The 18,518-nt window shown below is 38.7% G+C and overlaps 1 protein-coding gene across 6 annotated transcripts in view; it reads left to right on the top strand.

Annotated features, from left to right (window-relative positions):
• The window catches only part of LOC134301560 (calmodulin-binding transcription activator 1-like), a 244,027-nt gene that overhangs the window by 133,844 nt on the left and 91,665 nt on the right, over positions 1–18,518 (top strand). For 5 of the 6 annotated variants that reach the window (XM_062986317.1, XM_062986316.1, XM_062986315.1 and 2 more), the window contains exon 1: positions 11,457–11,538. Coding sequence is in view for 1 of the 6 variants with exons in the window: in XM_062986318.1 (XP_062842388.1) it covers positions 11,403–11,538 (136 nt within the window). In the remaining 5 variants the exon portion in view is untranslated. Of the gene's footprint in view, positions 1–11,402; positions 11,539–18,518 lie in introns of those variants that run through there. The other variant, XM_062986318.1, reaches the window with a different exon arrangement.

The following is an 18,518-nucleotide window of genomic DNA, read 5'->3' as shown; positions in this document are numbered from 1 at the left end:
ACACTTTTTTCCTAGTTTTTACCTTTGGGATACGGGACCGAACTGCTGAGACAACCAACACTATTAGATAAATAGCTTAGTTAAGGCCAGTAGCCATAACCCTTAGAGAGCAATAGATGCAATTTGCGAGCATTTTCTTTTTCACACTACATTCTCAGTCTCATAACTTATATAACCTTATTTATCAAAACAAATAAATAGTAGAGTATGAGAATAGAGTTAATCTGCTTAATCTGGTGATTCTTGGATCTGCATTATTAATTAGTGAAACACATAAATGCACATAAACACAAACACACACCTGCTACCACATGCACAGCACCTAGACTGGTCAAGAAGGGCCACAGACATCCTCTAAAGCGTGTGCTGGTAGATTCCTAAAGCCTTAACACATACACCGCTTATACCAGCACCTCAACCAGAGAGCAGGCATCACTGTTTCAGTTGTAAGAAAGTGACCCTTAATCTGATCTTCCCTCCTTTAGTCACAGCCAGTTGTGTCTGCACACTGCCCAGTCCAGGTTTGCTAGTACATTAGAGAACTGCACAACCCCAAGCACCCACGTCTCACTTAATAGGGACCAGTAAATGTTAGTGGGGCAATAATAATAGTAAAATAAGTGTTTACTGTATTGTTTGTTAGTTAAATCCCAAAGGATACAGTTCGGCCAAGACTCCAGGTTTAATTGGCCCTGCTTCCTGGATGGAAGAAATTCTAATTTTCTCCATTATAAATCAGAGCAACACTTGCCAATTTCAGGTGTCTGCCAGCTCCACCAAATGTGTCGATCTGCACGGTCATGTTGTCTGGGCAGCAGTTCAAACAGAGGTGGCAGCTGGCTACACATGTCCAAAAATATGCATGTATCTCCCTTTCAAGCTGGTAACTGTTATTGGATGGGCAACAGTTAGGCAGTGGGAATTGGTAACACATGTGTAAGGCTCTCTTGGAATTGAAAATAAAGGTCCAGGCACCAAGTGCTGCCCATGCTGTGTGGCAAAGCTAGTATTGTTTGTGTCCAATTTATTATCACACCTGATTACTGTCTGGCTGGCACTCGTCCTATTTTTATGTGTCTGTCTTCAGGGGTCTTTGGTTTCCTTCTTCAGTAAATGAAATGGCTTCTTTAAGTTACTTATTAGTATTTTTAGTATGTTGTTTAGTATGTAGTATGTTTTCTCAACCTGCCCCGTGTTGGTATCTGGGATGTCTTCATTCCCACCACATCCCAGACCAATGGAGCATTAATGAATTATAAGTAAAAATGATAAATGTGGTATAGTAATAAAAAAGCAGATGTGAGGAGACTCATGGTTGGTCATGGTTGGGCACTGTCTAGCAGGCACAATTGACTAATGCCTGCAGCAGACAAAATTGGCTTCCTGTCTGCTGGGTGGTAAAGACCAGACTAAGGGGTGGGATTATCAAAGCTGTATAAGGACTTTTTTTTACCCAAAGTGCCTGTACAGAAAGTGGAGGAGTTCAGAGATCGGGGTGTGGCCGACTGTACGCTGACCTCACATGCAAATCCACGGAAGTATGGGAAAATAAAAAGGGATTTGTGGACTGCGTACACTTCGGAGGAAGTGTGTGTTAAGGGAATATACACCCTCCTTGGGTGCCGCCGGGGTCCCCAGCAGCGGATTGGCTATGCGAAATTGGGAGAAAAGGGCATTAAATTTAAAGGCAATTAAAACGGATGCACCACACCATGGTAAGGGGCTAGGGGAGATATGTGAGACATAACATGAAGTGAGAGCATCTGAGAGGGATAAAATGGACAAACATCAGAGGCTCTTTTGTAATATTTCATAGATGAATTTAATTTCATTGTAATCAGCTCCAGTCTTTTGCATGATTGTCGATGCCAGTCTCCTGGCCTGCTCTCCCCCGGGCCTGTGGATGTTTCGCTTTGCAGTTATTAACCTGAACGGTGGGTGCATCTGAGACCAGGTTAATAAGCTGCTGTCTTCTCCTCACTCTTTGTCGAGAGAACAGTGTTGTCAGGCCTCCAGAAATTGGCAATTTACAACAGAGATGGAAATGGAAGGCAAGGCACTCGTCTGTGGAATGCTTTTTATAGCCGGGCACTCCGGCGGAGCCTCGTTTTCCCCGAGCCTTTTAATGATGGATATGAAATTACAGAGGTGTGAGACAGGGATGAGATGAGAATGGGAATGGACCGAGCCTAACGCTGAGCCGAGGCGAGGCGATGAAGAGAGCGTAACATGCTGTATTTAGACAGGGTTTTAAATAGGGCAGAGTCAGAGGCCATAGCCAATGATTGGTCTAGCTTATGAGATATATAAAGCTGGAGCAGGCTGAAACAGATTACACCTGAAGATACCAGATAAAAATAGGACTAGATGGAGCTACGGTTATGTTTCCCCACACTCAGCTGATCAAGCTGTCGAAAAACTGATTATGTAGATAAATGTGCAGATTTTTTAAGATGTCCTGGTGCATTCCAGTGGGTGACTTATTGCACAAGGAGGCTCAACTTCATCATTTCTCAGCAAGAATCCTTACTCTATCCGACAATATACTTAAGCTCTGCTCACTTTCAAATTCGGTGTCCTTTTCAGACGGTCTCTTATTTAATACCCTGCAGTCTTGCAAGAAATTAATTTGACTCCCTGTGGGTATGGAACCTAGTGAAGGATTGAGAAAGAGGAGGGAGGATAGAGTATATTATATGTGTGTATTTACAGATGGGTATGGGAAGTCTCATCTGTAAATAAACAAGATCTTTACAACAAAAGTGTATTAAATCATTATAATAAAAGGAATTTGATTTGAGACAGAGCTTATATAAAATCCACAAGAAATAGATGGAAGTTTTATATGAGATAAAGAGCTTTTGTGGATTTGATTGAAATCCTTTGTTACTACACTCTCAGTCTGCATCTGTAAATAAAATGACTGGCTGAAACAATGTGAACCTCATAGTACTTACTCAATGGGTTCACTACAAATGAAAGTGGACACGGTTTTCTCTCGAATTGCATTATTAAGGAGGTTTTGTTGCTAATGTGCCATGTAGTCAATTTCTCCTTTAATATTCTCCTCCAGATGAACAAAAGCTCTGTTTGAGTTCTTCCGTCAAAGCTGCTGTGCTCATGCTTGTCTAATCATCTAGCAAGTATGATCCTGGCCAATCTGTAAATAAGTAAAATCATAATTGAATCTAAATCCAATCCTGTGTGAAAAAAACACCTTGGATGAGAAGCCAGCCCACTGCAGAGAAACATAATAGCTGAAACAGAATACTAACAAAATGTTAATACTGGCAGTAATTAAGTACAGAAGTAGATTAATGCCTTACATTTGCGTCCCCGCCTTTTTGACTTGAGATGCTCCGGGTGCGGACACACTTGGACATACGCTTGCACACTGTACAGGATATAAAATGATATGGAAGGTGCCCAGCAGGATTTTCTGCAGTTTGAATCTCAGCTCTGCTACCAGTCGACTGAGTGCCTTCTAGCAGTCAAAATTGGCCATCAAGTCTGCAGGGTGGGAAAAAACCAGACTAGGAAGTGGGTGAGGTCTTCAAACGCTATGCAAGGACCCTGGTTATCAGCCTGAGAATCCTGTACAGAAAAGGAGGAGCATGGAGATCGGTGCGTGTCTCTCCGTGCACGATATCCGGCCTCATGTGCAAATCCGCCAAGACGAAGAAGAAGGGGTTGAGAGACAGCGCACACGTCAGAAGGGGGCGTGGGGCAGGTGAATATACCCTCCTCGGATGCAATCGGGATCCCAGAAGCATAAAACTAATTGGCTGTGCTAAAAATCAGGAGAAAATGCATAAATAAATAATAAAATGATAATAATAATATGGAAGAAAACCCTAATGTAAGTGAAAGATGAATGGAATCACGTGTCTAAATAAAAATGTAAATGTGATGCTTCTTCTGGAGTTAAATGCCTGTAAAATCAGCTTGTAGGAACATAAAAGAAATAGAATTTGGGCAAAGTGCTGTGATACTGCAATCATTTTCTGTAAAGCAACTATAATCAGAAAATATGGAAACTCTGGAAGACCTGCTGTGTAAAACTTTTGCACACAATGTTCTCCTGTACAACAGATGAGGCTAACAAACATAAAAACAATGTTTGTCTCTTTCTTGTTTGTTCTTTTCACTTTTTCTGTTTGGAGGGGAACGGTGCATAATTTTGTAGGTGGTTGAAATACTCTAGAGAGTCGAGTCTCAAACTCTCACATTCCTCTGTTTGCAAACTATCACATCTAGAAACTGTTTTTTTCTTCTTACTAGAAGTAAACAATTTATTCATTACTGGGTTGAAACTTAGTGCTGACTTTTATCTCCTAAATAGGCCATTTTGCAACCTGAAGGCAAAGAAAACATTAAAAGCCGAGCCAAATGTTTCAAATGCTAAAAATGTTGACTTCATTGCAAAGTATTGACAGTGCTTAGTCATTCTTATGCATCTTATGAGCGATGTCGGTGCTGCCGGTTTCTAATATACCCTCAGTCTGACTTTTCATAACTCCAAAGCTACAAAATCCAGTCTTTCCATTATAGCACTCCGCATGCCCCATTCACACCTAAACTTCAGCCCCCTGGGTAAAGATTCATACAATGAGTCTATCGGAATTGCACTCCTATCAAGCAGGTTCCGTATGCAATTATTCAGCTCTAAATGTTGTGGCCTTTTCTTGGCCTTTGGGAGCCTGCAGCGAGCGAGCGCGAGCACGGACGAGCCCCCACCCGAGGACGTCGCATGTTTTAAAGTTGCCTGTGGTCACCTTATTGATCCCTGGCAGCATGGTGCTCTCTGCTTTTAGGAGATAAGACTCTAGAATCCTGCTGCCCCTTCAAAGCTCACTGACACAAACACCCAATTTCTAATCCACTTGTGCCCTGGTAGCGACAGAGGCAGACCTTTATTTATACTCTTTCAAACCCTCTCCTGGGTCCTCCATCCAGATAAGCTCCACCGGGACATCGGTTTGCTTGTTTAGAGAAAATCAAACCCTGAGGAGAGCTGAAAGCTCTGACCCATTCTGCCATCTCAAGCGAAGACAACACATGCTAGTCCAAGGCAAAACCACAAGGCTTTGCTCAGCACTTGGCTTGAGCTGTGTGGTAAAAGGTTATCAAAGTGCAACATAACATGAATCTGCATTTGTGTGGAATGACAGTAAAATCCACTCTGAACTCGTTCACATGTATCTGTATTTATCAGGATTTTCCTTCTGTTTCACTTTTAAACTTGTGTTACAGCTCGGGGTGCTGAGAAATTGTAATTATCAGCTTTTCCAACAGTCTAAAACGCTTATTGTAAAAAGCTTAACGTGGTTTAATGTATTAAAAGAACGACACAGGAGCACTAAAATTCTCTTAATTATTACTGTTCATAAGTGTCTCCACTAATGAAATTCCTCGGTCATTGTTTAAGTACAATTAGTCACGTTAAGTGTTGTTTGTATGGCCTGAGTCACTTTTACAGTGTCATATCAAATGGTTTGCAAAAATTGCAAACCCAACACAGCAAACGTTTGTGGTGCACGCTGCTCCAGGAAGTGCAGCGGCAAGCTAAGCAGCACCGCCACACTTCATAGAAAACAACGGCACAGCCAGCGCAAAAGCCGTTTTGTCGCTTTTCATGCGAATGTGCCCTAACACAGTTAGTCAAGCATAAAACTATGTGCTCCTGTGACATGAAGTGAGAACAACATTACATAGATTGATTTCTTTCCTCGTTTGGGTCAGGACCTACTTGAGCCTCGTGTGGTACGTAATGCCAAGTCCAAGATGAATTTTTAATATTACTGTGTATTTACATTTCAAATACTCCCTGTCTAGAAAACACAGCTTGATAACAAACCCCAGCAACAATGAACTTCAGTCATCCACCAGCAGCACCACCCGTCTGCAGACAGTCTGGAACAAATCACATTGCTGCTGGTCTGTAATTACATTTCATGTCGCAGCAGACTGACACCTATATATAATTTCCACTGGGTGTGCTTGTGTACTGTGTGTGGCATGGATGCCAACACAGACCTGCCATTAACAGGCTTATGCCTCATGGTAATCGGATGATTGATTGGCATTCAGGATTGATAACATCGAAATGGGAATATACACAAGGTTCTTTTTTTAGGATGCCATCACTCTTGTCACATTTATTGAATTACCAGGCAGGTACAAGGGTTGCTCTGTGGACAGGACAGAGGAGTGGGCACATAAAGTTAATTTGGGCAACAGTTCTGAACTCTCTTTTAGCTTTTGCTTAGTTTGACCAATTTATTACTGGTTTAAAACCTAGCAGTGGCTAGGTCTTTGGGTGGCACAAAGAGCTCAAGCTCTCGAGTTCAAATCAGGCTGGCTGGTTGAGGGTGGATGATTCACGGAAGACATGACTCTCTGCAGCTAAAGCTCTCTGTAAAAATCCACCGCTAGCTGGTGAAAAAGAAGTCTGTGGCTCTTCTTTCTGCTTGGCCAGCGTGGGGGTGGTGCCGGCAGCAGAGAAATTGCAATAGCCAGTAGGGAATGACTACATTAGGGTAAGAAATTGTCTGTATAGTTTTATTCATTGCCCTGCTAGTGTAGACTGGCTGATTAAATAATTACTTGAGTGAGATGTTCCTATAATAATAATAATGAGACCAGTGAGCACATACGTTCTGTGTTATCTGCTGATCACATGTTTGACCAATCACACGACTTTATGTCCGGGCTCCAGAGCAGGTATTTTTACACACAGTTTGGGCGGCACCAGAATTCACTTAAAGCAAACCCTAAACCCAGGCATCCATAACTGCCTACACACATGTCCAAACATCCTGGACCCTCAGGACCCTTAAGCTGAGGTACAGAATAAATGTGCAAGAGTAAAAACACTCAAAAACTTATTTTGGTAGGGTCATGGTTTCATAATGAATAAACCATGTTTAAAAAAAAGCAGACTCAGATTCTTATCCTTTTAAAAATGATCTATAACTTTATTTCAAATCCCAAAATGTGGCCCTGAGTTATGAGGGCCGGTGGTATTTTACAGTCTCGTAAATCCAGAGAAAGTAATGCATTCCCTCTGTAGAATCGTCTTTGTTAAGTATGCAGAGAAAGTAATCTATCTTTATAGGATTGTAAATCCATTCAGTTTTTAAAGTCCTTTCTTCAATGATTGTGGCTTTAGCTGTAACCACGTCCTAATAGTTCAGAAGATTTTATTGTTTTTAGTTTTGGGTTGGGTTTGTTTTTGAATGGCTGGATGTGCACATTAGCAAACAAATGCTGGGTTTTATCTAGTGCAATCCTGAAGATTACTTTCAGTGTCATTACCGTAGGCAGTGGAGAGGAATCAATCAGGCCAGACCTTTAAAAATTCACCAGAGAGAGAAGCTACAAACATTATTTGATAATGTGGCCAAGATGTTTCACTGTTTTGGGGGAAGTTATAAACTTGGCTCGTGTTTCAGTCCTTCTTGGCTACTGATTCTGTTTCTTAAGCCAACTTTAAAATGGACTTTCATGTAACAAAGCACTTGAGACTAATCCACACGGCTCTGTCAAAACCGTACAAATGTTTCTGCAAATTACATCCACTGTGGCACTACCAGCGGGATTCAGAACGTTGCCAAACACACAAAGTTTGTAAACTTGGGCTTACTGCTATTAGCACAGGATTAGTCTTTTAGAGCTAGTCATCTTCAAAAAGTTGTAATAGGGAAGTGGTAGCTCTGTGGTAATTGAAAGGTTGTCGGTTCAAGCCTCACCGCTGCCAGGTTGCCACTGCTGGACCTCTGAGCAAACCCTGAATTGCTCAAATTGTATTTAGTTATAATTGTAAGTCACTTTGGATAAAGTTTCCATAGTTCCAAGCATAGTTTCCAACTATAGTGCCTGAATTCTCAAATACTCTTAATTAAATGGGCACCATTTAATACAGAAATATTCTCAAATCTTGTGGAAACCTCACTCAAAGAGAGGAGGGGGCTGTAACTCCATATTGATATTTACGGGTTTGGAATTGGATGTCCAGCAAGCTCATCATCAGGTGTCCACATTATCTACATTTGGCCACACAGTGTATCTACATTAAATAATAAACATGTTAAACACTTTTATACTTCATCACAGCAGTTACATAAAGTTCATTCTGCCAACAAACAAAAAAAGATTAGATGAACTTTACTTTAAAGAAACTGCCCTGTATTTTTCCACTTTGGTATGGTCCAGTTTCTAAAACAAGGAGACTTTTGTCATCCACATCTGATAACAAAGCATCCAGGGTTCAATGCCCAGTCCCGCTCTGTGTGTATAAATATGTAGAATTCTGATAAGATTAATTAAATGGCTCGAGTACACAGAAGTAAAGCAGAAAGCGAGGCAGCATGGCGTCTGCTGATGTGAATGTGCTCGGGGTAAAACTTACAAACCCCAGCTATGTGATTGCCTTATTTTTTATTTCCTTTTTTTTCTTCCTTTTTTGTGTCTTTTTGAGAACAAACTGGCTTCAATTAAAGAGGAAAACGGTTTCCCCACAGGTCAGGAAGAAAAGGAGCTGAGCAAGTTGCTTTCATACTGGGACGATAAATAGCTCTGCTACAATATTAAAGCTCCTGCAAATATTCAATACTACATGCGCAGCTTTATCTGGTGTCGGAGAGAAACTAGATTTCTCCTGAATTTTTATACCTTCCACTAAAACTTTCATCACCCGCTGTACTTCACTCTGCATTTTGTTGCCTGTATGCTTTTTTATATTCCCAAAATGTGCTTCTGATTAACATGTTTTGTGGGTTTTAGACCGGGTCACATTCATAACTGGCTCATTTTATGTGAAATGTTTTGGTTTGGCAGTTTGCAGCCAAGAAATCTAAAAATGTTGTTTTTAATGAGAAATGAGAAGAAAAAATACACACAATGCAGGACCATATGACATTTTTAATTTTAGAAAACAAAATAAATTAATGAATAAATTATTATTGTTATTATTATTGGTGGTAGTAGTAGTGGTATTATTATTACTATTGTTTGTTGTAGAAGTGGTATTATTATTATTACTACTATTATTTTTGTTATTATTATAAGCGTCCTTGGGTCTGTGAAAGGCGCTATAAAAATTGTACTATTATTATGATTATTATTATTGGTGCTGGTAGTAGTGGTATTATTATTATTGTTGTTATTATTATTATTATTGTTTGTTGTAGTAGTGGTATTATTATTATTGTTATTATTATTGGTGGTAGTAGTATTGGCATTCTTATCATTTTTATTAATATTAGTAGTAGTGGTATAATAATTGTTGTTATTATTATTATTAGTAGTAATAGTAGTGTTATTATTATTATTGTTTGTTGTAGTAGTGGCATTCTTATCATTTTTATTAATATTAGTAGTAGTGGTATAATTGTTATTAATTATTAGTAGTAGTACAGTAGTAGTGGTATAATTATTGTTATTAGTAGTAGTAGCAGTGGTATTGTTGTTGTTGTTATTCTTATTCTTATTATTTGTAGTAGTAGTAGTGGTATTATTATTATTACCCACAATTTACCTTGTGCTTCTGGTCCAGTACCAAACGTCCCTGTTTAGATTGGGTACCAAACAGATGTAAGGGTATACATGGATCTGATAATGCACATACCATCAAACAAAAAAGTGCACATAAAAATAAAAGAAGATGCACAATGCACTTTGCGATGGTTGGCTGCACAGGCTGGTCAGCTTTCTTCAATGTTCTTTGTCTCGTGTCGCTTGTAGCACCTGATAATGCAATTCATTTCATGGTGATGCCAATCCAGCTCATTCTTGGTCTTCTCAGTCCTTTCACAAGTCCTGTCATAACAAATGAGTGTAGTCAAACTAAGTCTGTTGATATGGGCACAGAAAAGTCACCAGCTGTAGTCCATCATGATCAGCAGGGAATTAGGAGGTCATAAATGCCATTATATAGCTTATTACTGCACCAAATGAATAATTTAAGAAGCTGTATGGATATAGTGGAGCCAGCAGATTTTAGATTTCCCAGAGTAAATATACCAAACTCAGATGTGTGTTCATGTAAGCACTTTTAATCATACTGTTAGAATCATCTGAAGGCTTATGTGGCTTAAACTGGTGGTTAAAACGGAAGTGGGTTCTGTGTTTGTTGCCACTAAAATGAATTGATGTTCTGAACTATTGCTTTTCATTGTTGTTATTTAAGGCGGCTATTCAAGTTGTCTCCTATGGGTACGTGCCTAAGGACTTTTCTTAAATTAGAAGTTTTCCTGTTCTTTTATCAAAAGGGGGAAATGCCCCTCCAAAAAATAAATAATAAATTTTAAAAATAATAATAATAGTAATAATAATTGAGTCATTTATCAGGTCATTGTATAACAGTTCTTTTTATTTGCTGGTCAAAAGCATTGGATTTTGAATGTCAGTCAGTGCTTTCTGTAAAGGTGAACTGTTAAATGTTTGAGTAAATAAAATGCACAAAAAGCTGTTACTTAAAAGTGACCACATTCTGACCGTAGTGTGGCCCCTTCCCACAGATTTCCATGTAAAATAGCAGCTGGCGTTTCTGAAAAACATGCTGGCTTTTCGAAAATGACCTAAAAATTCAATTTCCGTTGATTCCCTTTTGGACCAGTTCCTGTTTTTAAGTGCACAATGAAAAAATGCCCAAATGCATTAGCTGGAAAAACGTAAGATGAACCAGCTCTCCGACACCAAGATCGGTTCACTCCGTGTCAAAAGAAAGTACTTTAAAAAAAAAAAAGCTATAAAAGAGTGAAGGAGAGCGCTAGCAATAAACCCTCAATACAAATGGGAATCGATGTAGCAGATAAAGAGGCCCAATGGAGACATTAGTGCCTGTAATACAAAGGTCTGTAGAATAGTCCATCATTCCTGCTTATGCCACTGATAAACAGTTATGAGACAAATATGCTGTTCATTCTCAATAACTGCTTTGAGGAACTGTGCACGAGGTCGATGAGTTCTTAAATTACATTTTGTAGATGAAGTGGTTATTTTCCTGAAGAAAGGTAACCAGATTTAATGTCTGCTTGTCACTATAAAGAGCAAACTGCCATATTATAGAAAGGAAGATACCGAGTGTTGGAAGCAAAGGAACAGCTTTTTTATCCGGAAGCTGTTCAATCTTAAAAAATAAAAAGTACAGTTCGTGTTGAGTCTCGCTCTGTAAAAAAGTCTAAGTCTGTTCACATGAACCATGCTCCCATCAAACACCCCTTGTAAATATTAAGCTAACCAATGCTAACATGTTTACAGAATCGGTTATATATTTGATTTAAGAGATATTTTATAGAGCTTTGATGGGGATTCAAACTAATAAAAAAAACACACCATTGCCTAAAAGCAGAGTAAGCAAGTGTTTACATCTCTTATTTTCTTTCTGTCTGTATCTGCAGGCCGCAGAATGGCTCTATGATACTGTACAACAGGAAGAAGGTAAAGTACAGGAAAGATGGCTACTGCTGGAAGAAGAGGAAAGATGGCAAGACCACACGGGAGGATCACATGAAGCTGAAAGTGCAGGGAGTGGAGGTAGGAAAAGAGGGAGTTGTCACTTTTAATCTGCACCACAGCACCATTCACGAGCCCCCCTGACCACACATACACACACACACACACACACACACACACACACACACACACACACACAGAAATTCACTTGAGTTAATTAATCTCTAGTTTTCTTCCATCTTCCATATCAGAGGAAATGTAATTGCTGTTTTCAGCATCAGACTCTGCAGGATAGTGGATATAAAGAAATTCTGACATTCGGTTGAAACCCTACACAGTTCCTGTGGTGCTTTGGCTCCTCAACTATAGTTACTTCTCTCTTATTTAATATTCCCTCACTGCCTTAGTCTGAGCAGCAGAACTCTTCCTCCAGCACTAATCATTATTATAGAACCACTGTAAACTTTCAAAGACAGTATTGAATTCTGCTGGTGGAAAGTAGAAGGAAGTGAGGGACTACATTCTTTCAGCAGTGGGAGTTTAAAAGAGGAGAGAGAAAATGTAAGGTTTGCATCTGCACTGCCTGTAATGTGACTGCATGTTTATAATACATGGGAAATACATTCAGTATTTGGAAGAATAAGAATGTGAATGATAACCCTCTCACTCCTGCTTATTAAGTGGGGTCTTATTCCTGCTCTGACCTTGGCTATGAATTTAGGGCTTTGTAAAGGTGACCTGGTTTTGTTTCACTTAGACCTCATAACTGTACTAGGATTATTTGTATAATATGGCAGTGCCTTGCTGGATTTTTGTTTTCCCATAGTGCATCTCACTATGTTGGACTTGAGTGAATAAACTGTACAGTATACGTTCATATATCATAAATCCAAAATAACCTTGATTAGATCATACATGATTCATCTGTATTAATTCATTCATTAACAGACAAAATCTTCAACTAAAGCATTTTATTCACACTAAAGTGCTTTGTACACTGTGGGTGTGTCTGAAAACCTACTGAGCTGCCTTACTGTCTTACTGCCTACATAGGCAGCTGCCTAAGTAGAAAGGATTCTAATAAGTCATTGACTTATAAGTCAGGTTATTCGAACGCACTATGTAGACAGCAATTCCAGCCTGTTAATTCATCTCAAACTTAATCTTTGACTTCTAATTATAAGAATGTGGTTTAAGGGATGTGTTTTTCTCTGTGTGTGTGTGTGTGTGTGTGTGTGTGTGTGTGTGTGTGTGTGTTTAGCTCAAACATACACACTGCCTCTAATCCCTCAGCTCTCTGGAGGCAAAAAGTCCTTTCACTCTTAAGTTTATCTTAGCCCAACCACACTTGATGGATAAAATTTCCTTTTTTTTCTTTCGACCGCTCCTATATTTTTACTTTTTCACGCCTGATGCCTGACATAGTTTTTATTTCCCATACCCTTCCTTACACAAACCTTCTTAGAGTGCACTGACAGATGCACCTACCAAAAACTAGGCTGTTTCGGCCACCAACATTCCTCGGACATCGGTTAATCATGTTCATATAGAACATGTCCGTATTGCTGGATCTCAGCGTTAGTAGGGTTGTGTACTTTACTGCTGTGCCTCCCGAGCACCCTATTAAATTATTTACATTATAAACACCAAAATATGCTGTTTTAAGATTTATACACATTTAAATGTCTGTTCTATGCTGCCTATTACTAAAATAACCTTAAGCTTTATGTCTGCGAAGCTGATTTTCTTGAGTACTGTGCATTGTGTATCCCATCAAGCTTAGTCTGAAACATTAGCAAACATTATAATACTTAAATCAGCTCAGACTGATCTTTTTTGTTTTTGTTTTTCTAAAACACATTAGCAAACTTTTTCAGCCTGAAGTGACTAAATGTCTGGATGGAAAAGTCTGGGTTTGTTTGAGTAGACACAGAAGCTGAGAGATGGATGGATGAGTTCATATGACTGCTGTATTAAAAGTATGAAGTCTTCTGTCTGTTGCTTTTATTGACCTTTAGCATTGTTTACAAGAGCACTTACCGAAGCACGAAATCAAGTAACCGAGACCCCTTCATGCTGGCTTTTAAGCTTGATTTATGCTTCCATTCAAAGAGGCTTCTAAAGCAGGGGAGGAGTTCCTCTCTGACATTGGGTTATCTGACTCATAAACAGTTTGCTCCCTTATTCTTTCAATAAACTGTTTAAGCTAGACTTAAACTAACCAAACTAGGATTTGAAATGGTCATGTTTTGGACTTTGATGAGCTTCTGATGAGCAGATTAAATTCATCTGTTCAAAGTTGTCCAAGTTAAAGGAATTGATATGGTTAATTTCATAAATGTTCTTTAGTAGTGAGATGCTAATGAGGTGAAAGTTTTGAGGTGTACTCCTGAGAGGGCACTTTCTGTTGACCTGAGAGAAGTCCCCGCATCAGTGCATCAAAACACTTTCAAGAGAAAAATGTTGTTCAAAGCCAAATTTTGCTTTGATAATACATTTTATTTCATAGGCGCCTTTCTGACACCCAAGGACACCTTACAATCACCACAACAATAAAATACAAAGAAACAAACAAGCAGCAATTAAAATTAATATTCTGCAGACGCACGTCTTGTGAACGTACAAGACAAAATCTTGTAAATTAATAGCTCACTTGCCATATACATCAGCCGGGGACACGGGTTACAGTACCATGCCCACCTGTCATGCCATTATGCACTGGCAGGGGGCACAGAGACACAGATGACTTACAGTGCCAGTTTATTTAACAGCAGTCTCTGCAACTCATTGAGCACATTTTTTTTTGTCATCATTTAGTTTCATACATTTCATGCAACTCATACAGCCTTGCAGTTGCAAGACTTCATCTGCTGCCTCTGTAGCGAGTGAATGTTGACTACATAGCATGTAGTTGCTGGTAAATTGGAATGGGACCTGATTTGAGAAGAGCCTGCCCGATTCACAATTTAAAGCTTCACTATATTTCAAGCTATTGAGATGGTGGAGCTGTTGCTTTTTAAATCAATTAGCCAGTAAGAAGATAAATGATCTTATTGTCTGAAGAGCAGAGCAGTAATGATGAAGGTATTATAATTTAATTCTCTTTAAGCACACATATATTTTTAATCAGGTTATGTATTTCTGGTCTGAAGCACTTAGTGTCGAGATAGTAGTGTTGGTCTCTGTTGAGCCAGTGATAAGGGACGTTTTTGGTTGAGAATCTTTTATCTATACTGCTGGATTCTATCACACAGTAAATATAAAAAATTGCTGGCATTATGCCTAAACAAACAGCTAAACATGTGGCCATTATTACGCCCTGTTTATGTCCTGCACTATTCTGTAATGACAGCCAAAGAGCCTTCTTCTGATCTAATAAACCATCACCGTTCTTTTATTTTCCTTGCATTCCTTTGCCTTTCCATGAATATTTATTGTACTTCTTTTTAATAAGATGTATGTCTTATATTGTTCTATATATTAGCAACTCGGAAATAATTATGAATTATTAAAGATCCATGAAAGCAGCGGTCAGTGTACCAGGAGTAGAAATGATATTAGCTGGGTAGTTTAGTAGTAATAAAGTTAACCAGAGTTCAGTAGTGATGTGAATTGGCCGAGCAGCTGATTACTGTGTTTGTTTGCGTACGACCAGTGGGAAAGTAGAAATTCAATTCCACCAGACAGAATGGATTCGGTGTAGTTCTTCACTGAAATAGAGGCTGCAGAAAAAGAATGAGAGTCCATTTGTTTTATTTATCTATTTATTGATCTGTAATTGCCTCACCTGATCTGACTGGGTGATTTGTACAGATTTAAGGCTGCATTGACTCAAAACACAAGACGTTTCAAGGACAAACAGGCACTTCATACCATCCCACTGTGTGTAAATACATTGCCAAACCTTTTATACATTTTACACTCTATAGTTATACTTCTAAATAATCGAGCCAATTACAAGTCCACTTAGATTCAAGATTCAATAACCACAAAAGATGTTCTAATTCCAGACCCATCATGATGTCATGATTGGGTATAAAAGGCTCAGTCCTTTCAAGCAAAAATGCATCATGGCTCAACACTTTGTGCCAAACTTTGTTAAAGCAATGTCAAGCATTTCAAAATGACATTTCTCACAAAAATCATTTAAGTCTTTCACCATTCACTGTATGTGATATTGTTAAAAGATTTAGGGAATCTGGTGGAATCTCAGCCATGTATGAATTAAACAACACAGTGTTTAGGCTAACTGTGCAGAAATACAGAAGTGCATGCACATCCTTAATGCACTACGTCCCAAAGCCCCATATCCAGAAATGTTGGGTCATTTTGTAAATGCAATAAAAATCAATATCTGTGAATTGTTAATTATCTGAAGCCTTAATTCAACTGACAAAGGTACAAAGAAATTTGTCTTGATAGTATTTTGTAAATTGTCAGTTAGTTCAAAAATAACATTTCTCTGTACAAGATAATTAAGGTCAATATTATTGGTATTTTACCATCTACCATGCATAAAACTGTGAAATGATACCGGGCATCCAGAGAAATCTCAATTCGTGTTGGGCAAGGCTGGAGTCCACTGCCCTCAGATGGCATTACATGAGGCTGTCATGCTACTGTAATAAATATAGCCACACCGACCACTCTGACGTACATCTACAGCTGCATCAAAAATGCAATCTGACATTCTATTAAACAAAGAGAAACCATACATTCATTTCTTCAAATACTCTATTAATTACTCTGGCTGTTAGGTCAGGTCAGATGGACCAAAAGACAGTGCAAACGTGTATGTAACCTTGTTAAAAGATTCAGAAATCCAGTGAAATCTCAGCCATGTATGGCAGGGCCACAGACCACTGTTTAATGTGATTGATCTTCCAGTCTTTGGACAGCATTTAAGGAGAAACAAATGAGAGTATTTGTTTGTAGTTTGTGCATTTTTCTCGGTAGTTGGAGAATGGTTGATAATTCTGGTGTCATTTATCAAATTATAATGTAAAAAATTTAAAAATTCTATCAGATTTTTTGTGTGGACCAAGTATTAAACAAACAGTCCTGCATTCATACACAACACTCATAAATGTATAATGCTGAGGGTGTAACAGATGTGTCTTAGCAGTGTGAGCTGCTCTGGTCGCCTAGAGACTCTTTGGCTAAACCAATAGGAATAAATCAAGCTCATTAGCATGTGCGCTAACGGCTAGAGGGGAGCGAAGAAGCATAAAGGACAGGCGTTGCTCAGCCCTGATAGAGAAAATGAAGCTTCATCATTCTTCATCAAGAACCATAACTGCAGAGCACACAAATCTCTCAACCATGCTGTTTTAGTGCTTTTTTGACAGACCAGCGCTGGATGCCGCGACCTTTCAAGAGAATCGGTGCAGTATTGTATCATGAAGAAAACCCAAACAGACCATTGTAATGCAGTCACCAATTCAGGAGTCTTTTTAAGTCATGATTAGTTTACTGTGTTAGGTGGACTAAAACACAATGTATATTAGGTATCATTGTTTATTTTTATTTGTCTTTCTGTCTGTCTATCTATCTGTCTATCTATCTGTCTGTCTATCTATCTGTCTGTCTATTACATTTCAGTTTTAATTTTTAAGTAATTATCAAAAAACTAAACATATTTTGTACTTTGTTGCTATGGGTAGTTAAGTGTGATTTTTTATTTATTTATTTTTATTTTTTGTAATGGCTATTACAGTTTTTTCATTCAAAATCAAATCCAAACACAATCACATCTGAATAAAGTCAGGAGATGTAAATATTTTTTGATGTGCTGTGTACAGACCTGAGCGTTTCAGCAGTTCCACCATAATGTCTTTCCATCAGCCAGTTTCTCCTCGATCACAGCAGATAGGACGATGAAACTCTCAGGCAGGGGGGAGACAAGAAATAAAATTCTTCCTGAGGCCAGAGAAAATGGGAGCGAGGTGACAACTGAGAGAAGAGGATGGATTAACATCAAAGCTGCTGGGAAATCCCAGTCCTAAGCAAAAACATGGCCGCCAAATAAAGCAGAAGGCTGTCAGCTTTTGTTTGTCTCCCCCTGTTCTATTCTACACTTTCTATTTTTTCTACTCAGTTTTTATTTCTTAGATCTTGTTTTTTGTGTACATGGTCAGCTTGTTCTTGGGCATTAGGTTATCTGTGCCAAAGATGATAAGGACCATCTAGACTATTGTCAGTAAAAGATAACCAGTTATATATAAAGGTATACCTGAGAGGGAACCATTCATGCGGAGGCATATACATGGATTTTAGAGAGACTTGAGTTATAACAGTATATTTATCTAATAATAACAAACATTTTGACAACAAAGCCACAAATTTTACCTCATGACGGAGTATTTAGTACATTGTGTACAGCTTACATTTTATAATTTGCATGATCCTTTTATCTGAATTTAGAATTTAGCCAGCTGTCAGGAATTGATAATGATAAATCGATCCCACAATGATGGGAAGCTTTTTTGATAGGTACACTATTATCTCCTACTTTAACACAATGTTCCTATCGATTATCCATGCTCACCAGACTTTCAGCCTTCTACATTATTGACTATGGAAAGGTTAGAGAGGTAATTAAATACTACATTATGCTTAGCTGTGGTTATCCTATGATTATTATTAAGGAGACGGCAGACATTCTGTACCTTCCATTCCATATAAGAATGAACCTGCCTGACATCGGATTCAAAACAATGGGGACTTATAGAGGCTTTAAATTAGATTTTGGAAGATAAAGTCATGCATCCCCTTCTATTCAGCTAAGATGTGTTTAGGTAGGGTGACCATATTTTGACCACAGCGAGTGTAGACTAGAAAAGCCGAATCCCAAAAGCCGGACACATTTTTCAGGTCCCAAAAAGAGAACCCTAGTGACCCTAGTTTAGGTGCTAATGCTGCACAAGTCACTAATGTTTTGCAATCTTTTCACTTCATTTCAAAGGTTTTGGATGTGGTTGAGTTCAGGACTTCCTGCAGGCCAGCCTTCCACAGCTTTGTACACAGAGGCTTTGTCTTGCTTACCAAATAGTTTTAATTCA

The sequence above is a fragment of the Trichomycterus rosablanca genome, chromosome 24 (assembly GCF_030014385.1).
Source record: "Trichomycterus rosablanca isolate fTriRos1 chromosome 24, fTriRos1.hap1, whole genome shotgun sequence".
In the NCBI taxonomy this organism is placed as follows: domain Eukaryota; kingdom Metazoa; phylum Chordata; class Actinopteri; order Siluriformes; family Trichomycteridae; genus Trichomycterus; species Trichomycterus rosablanca.
This window is presented reverse-complemented; position numbering and strand designations above follow the sequence as displayed.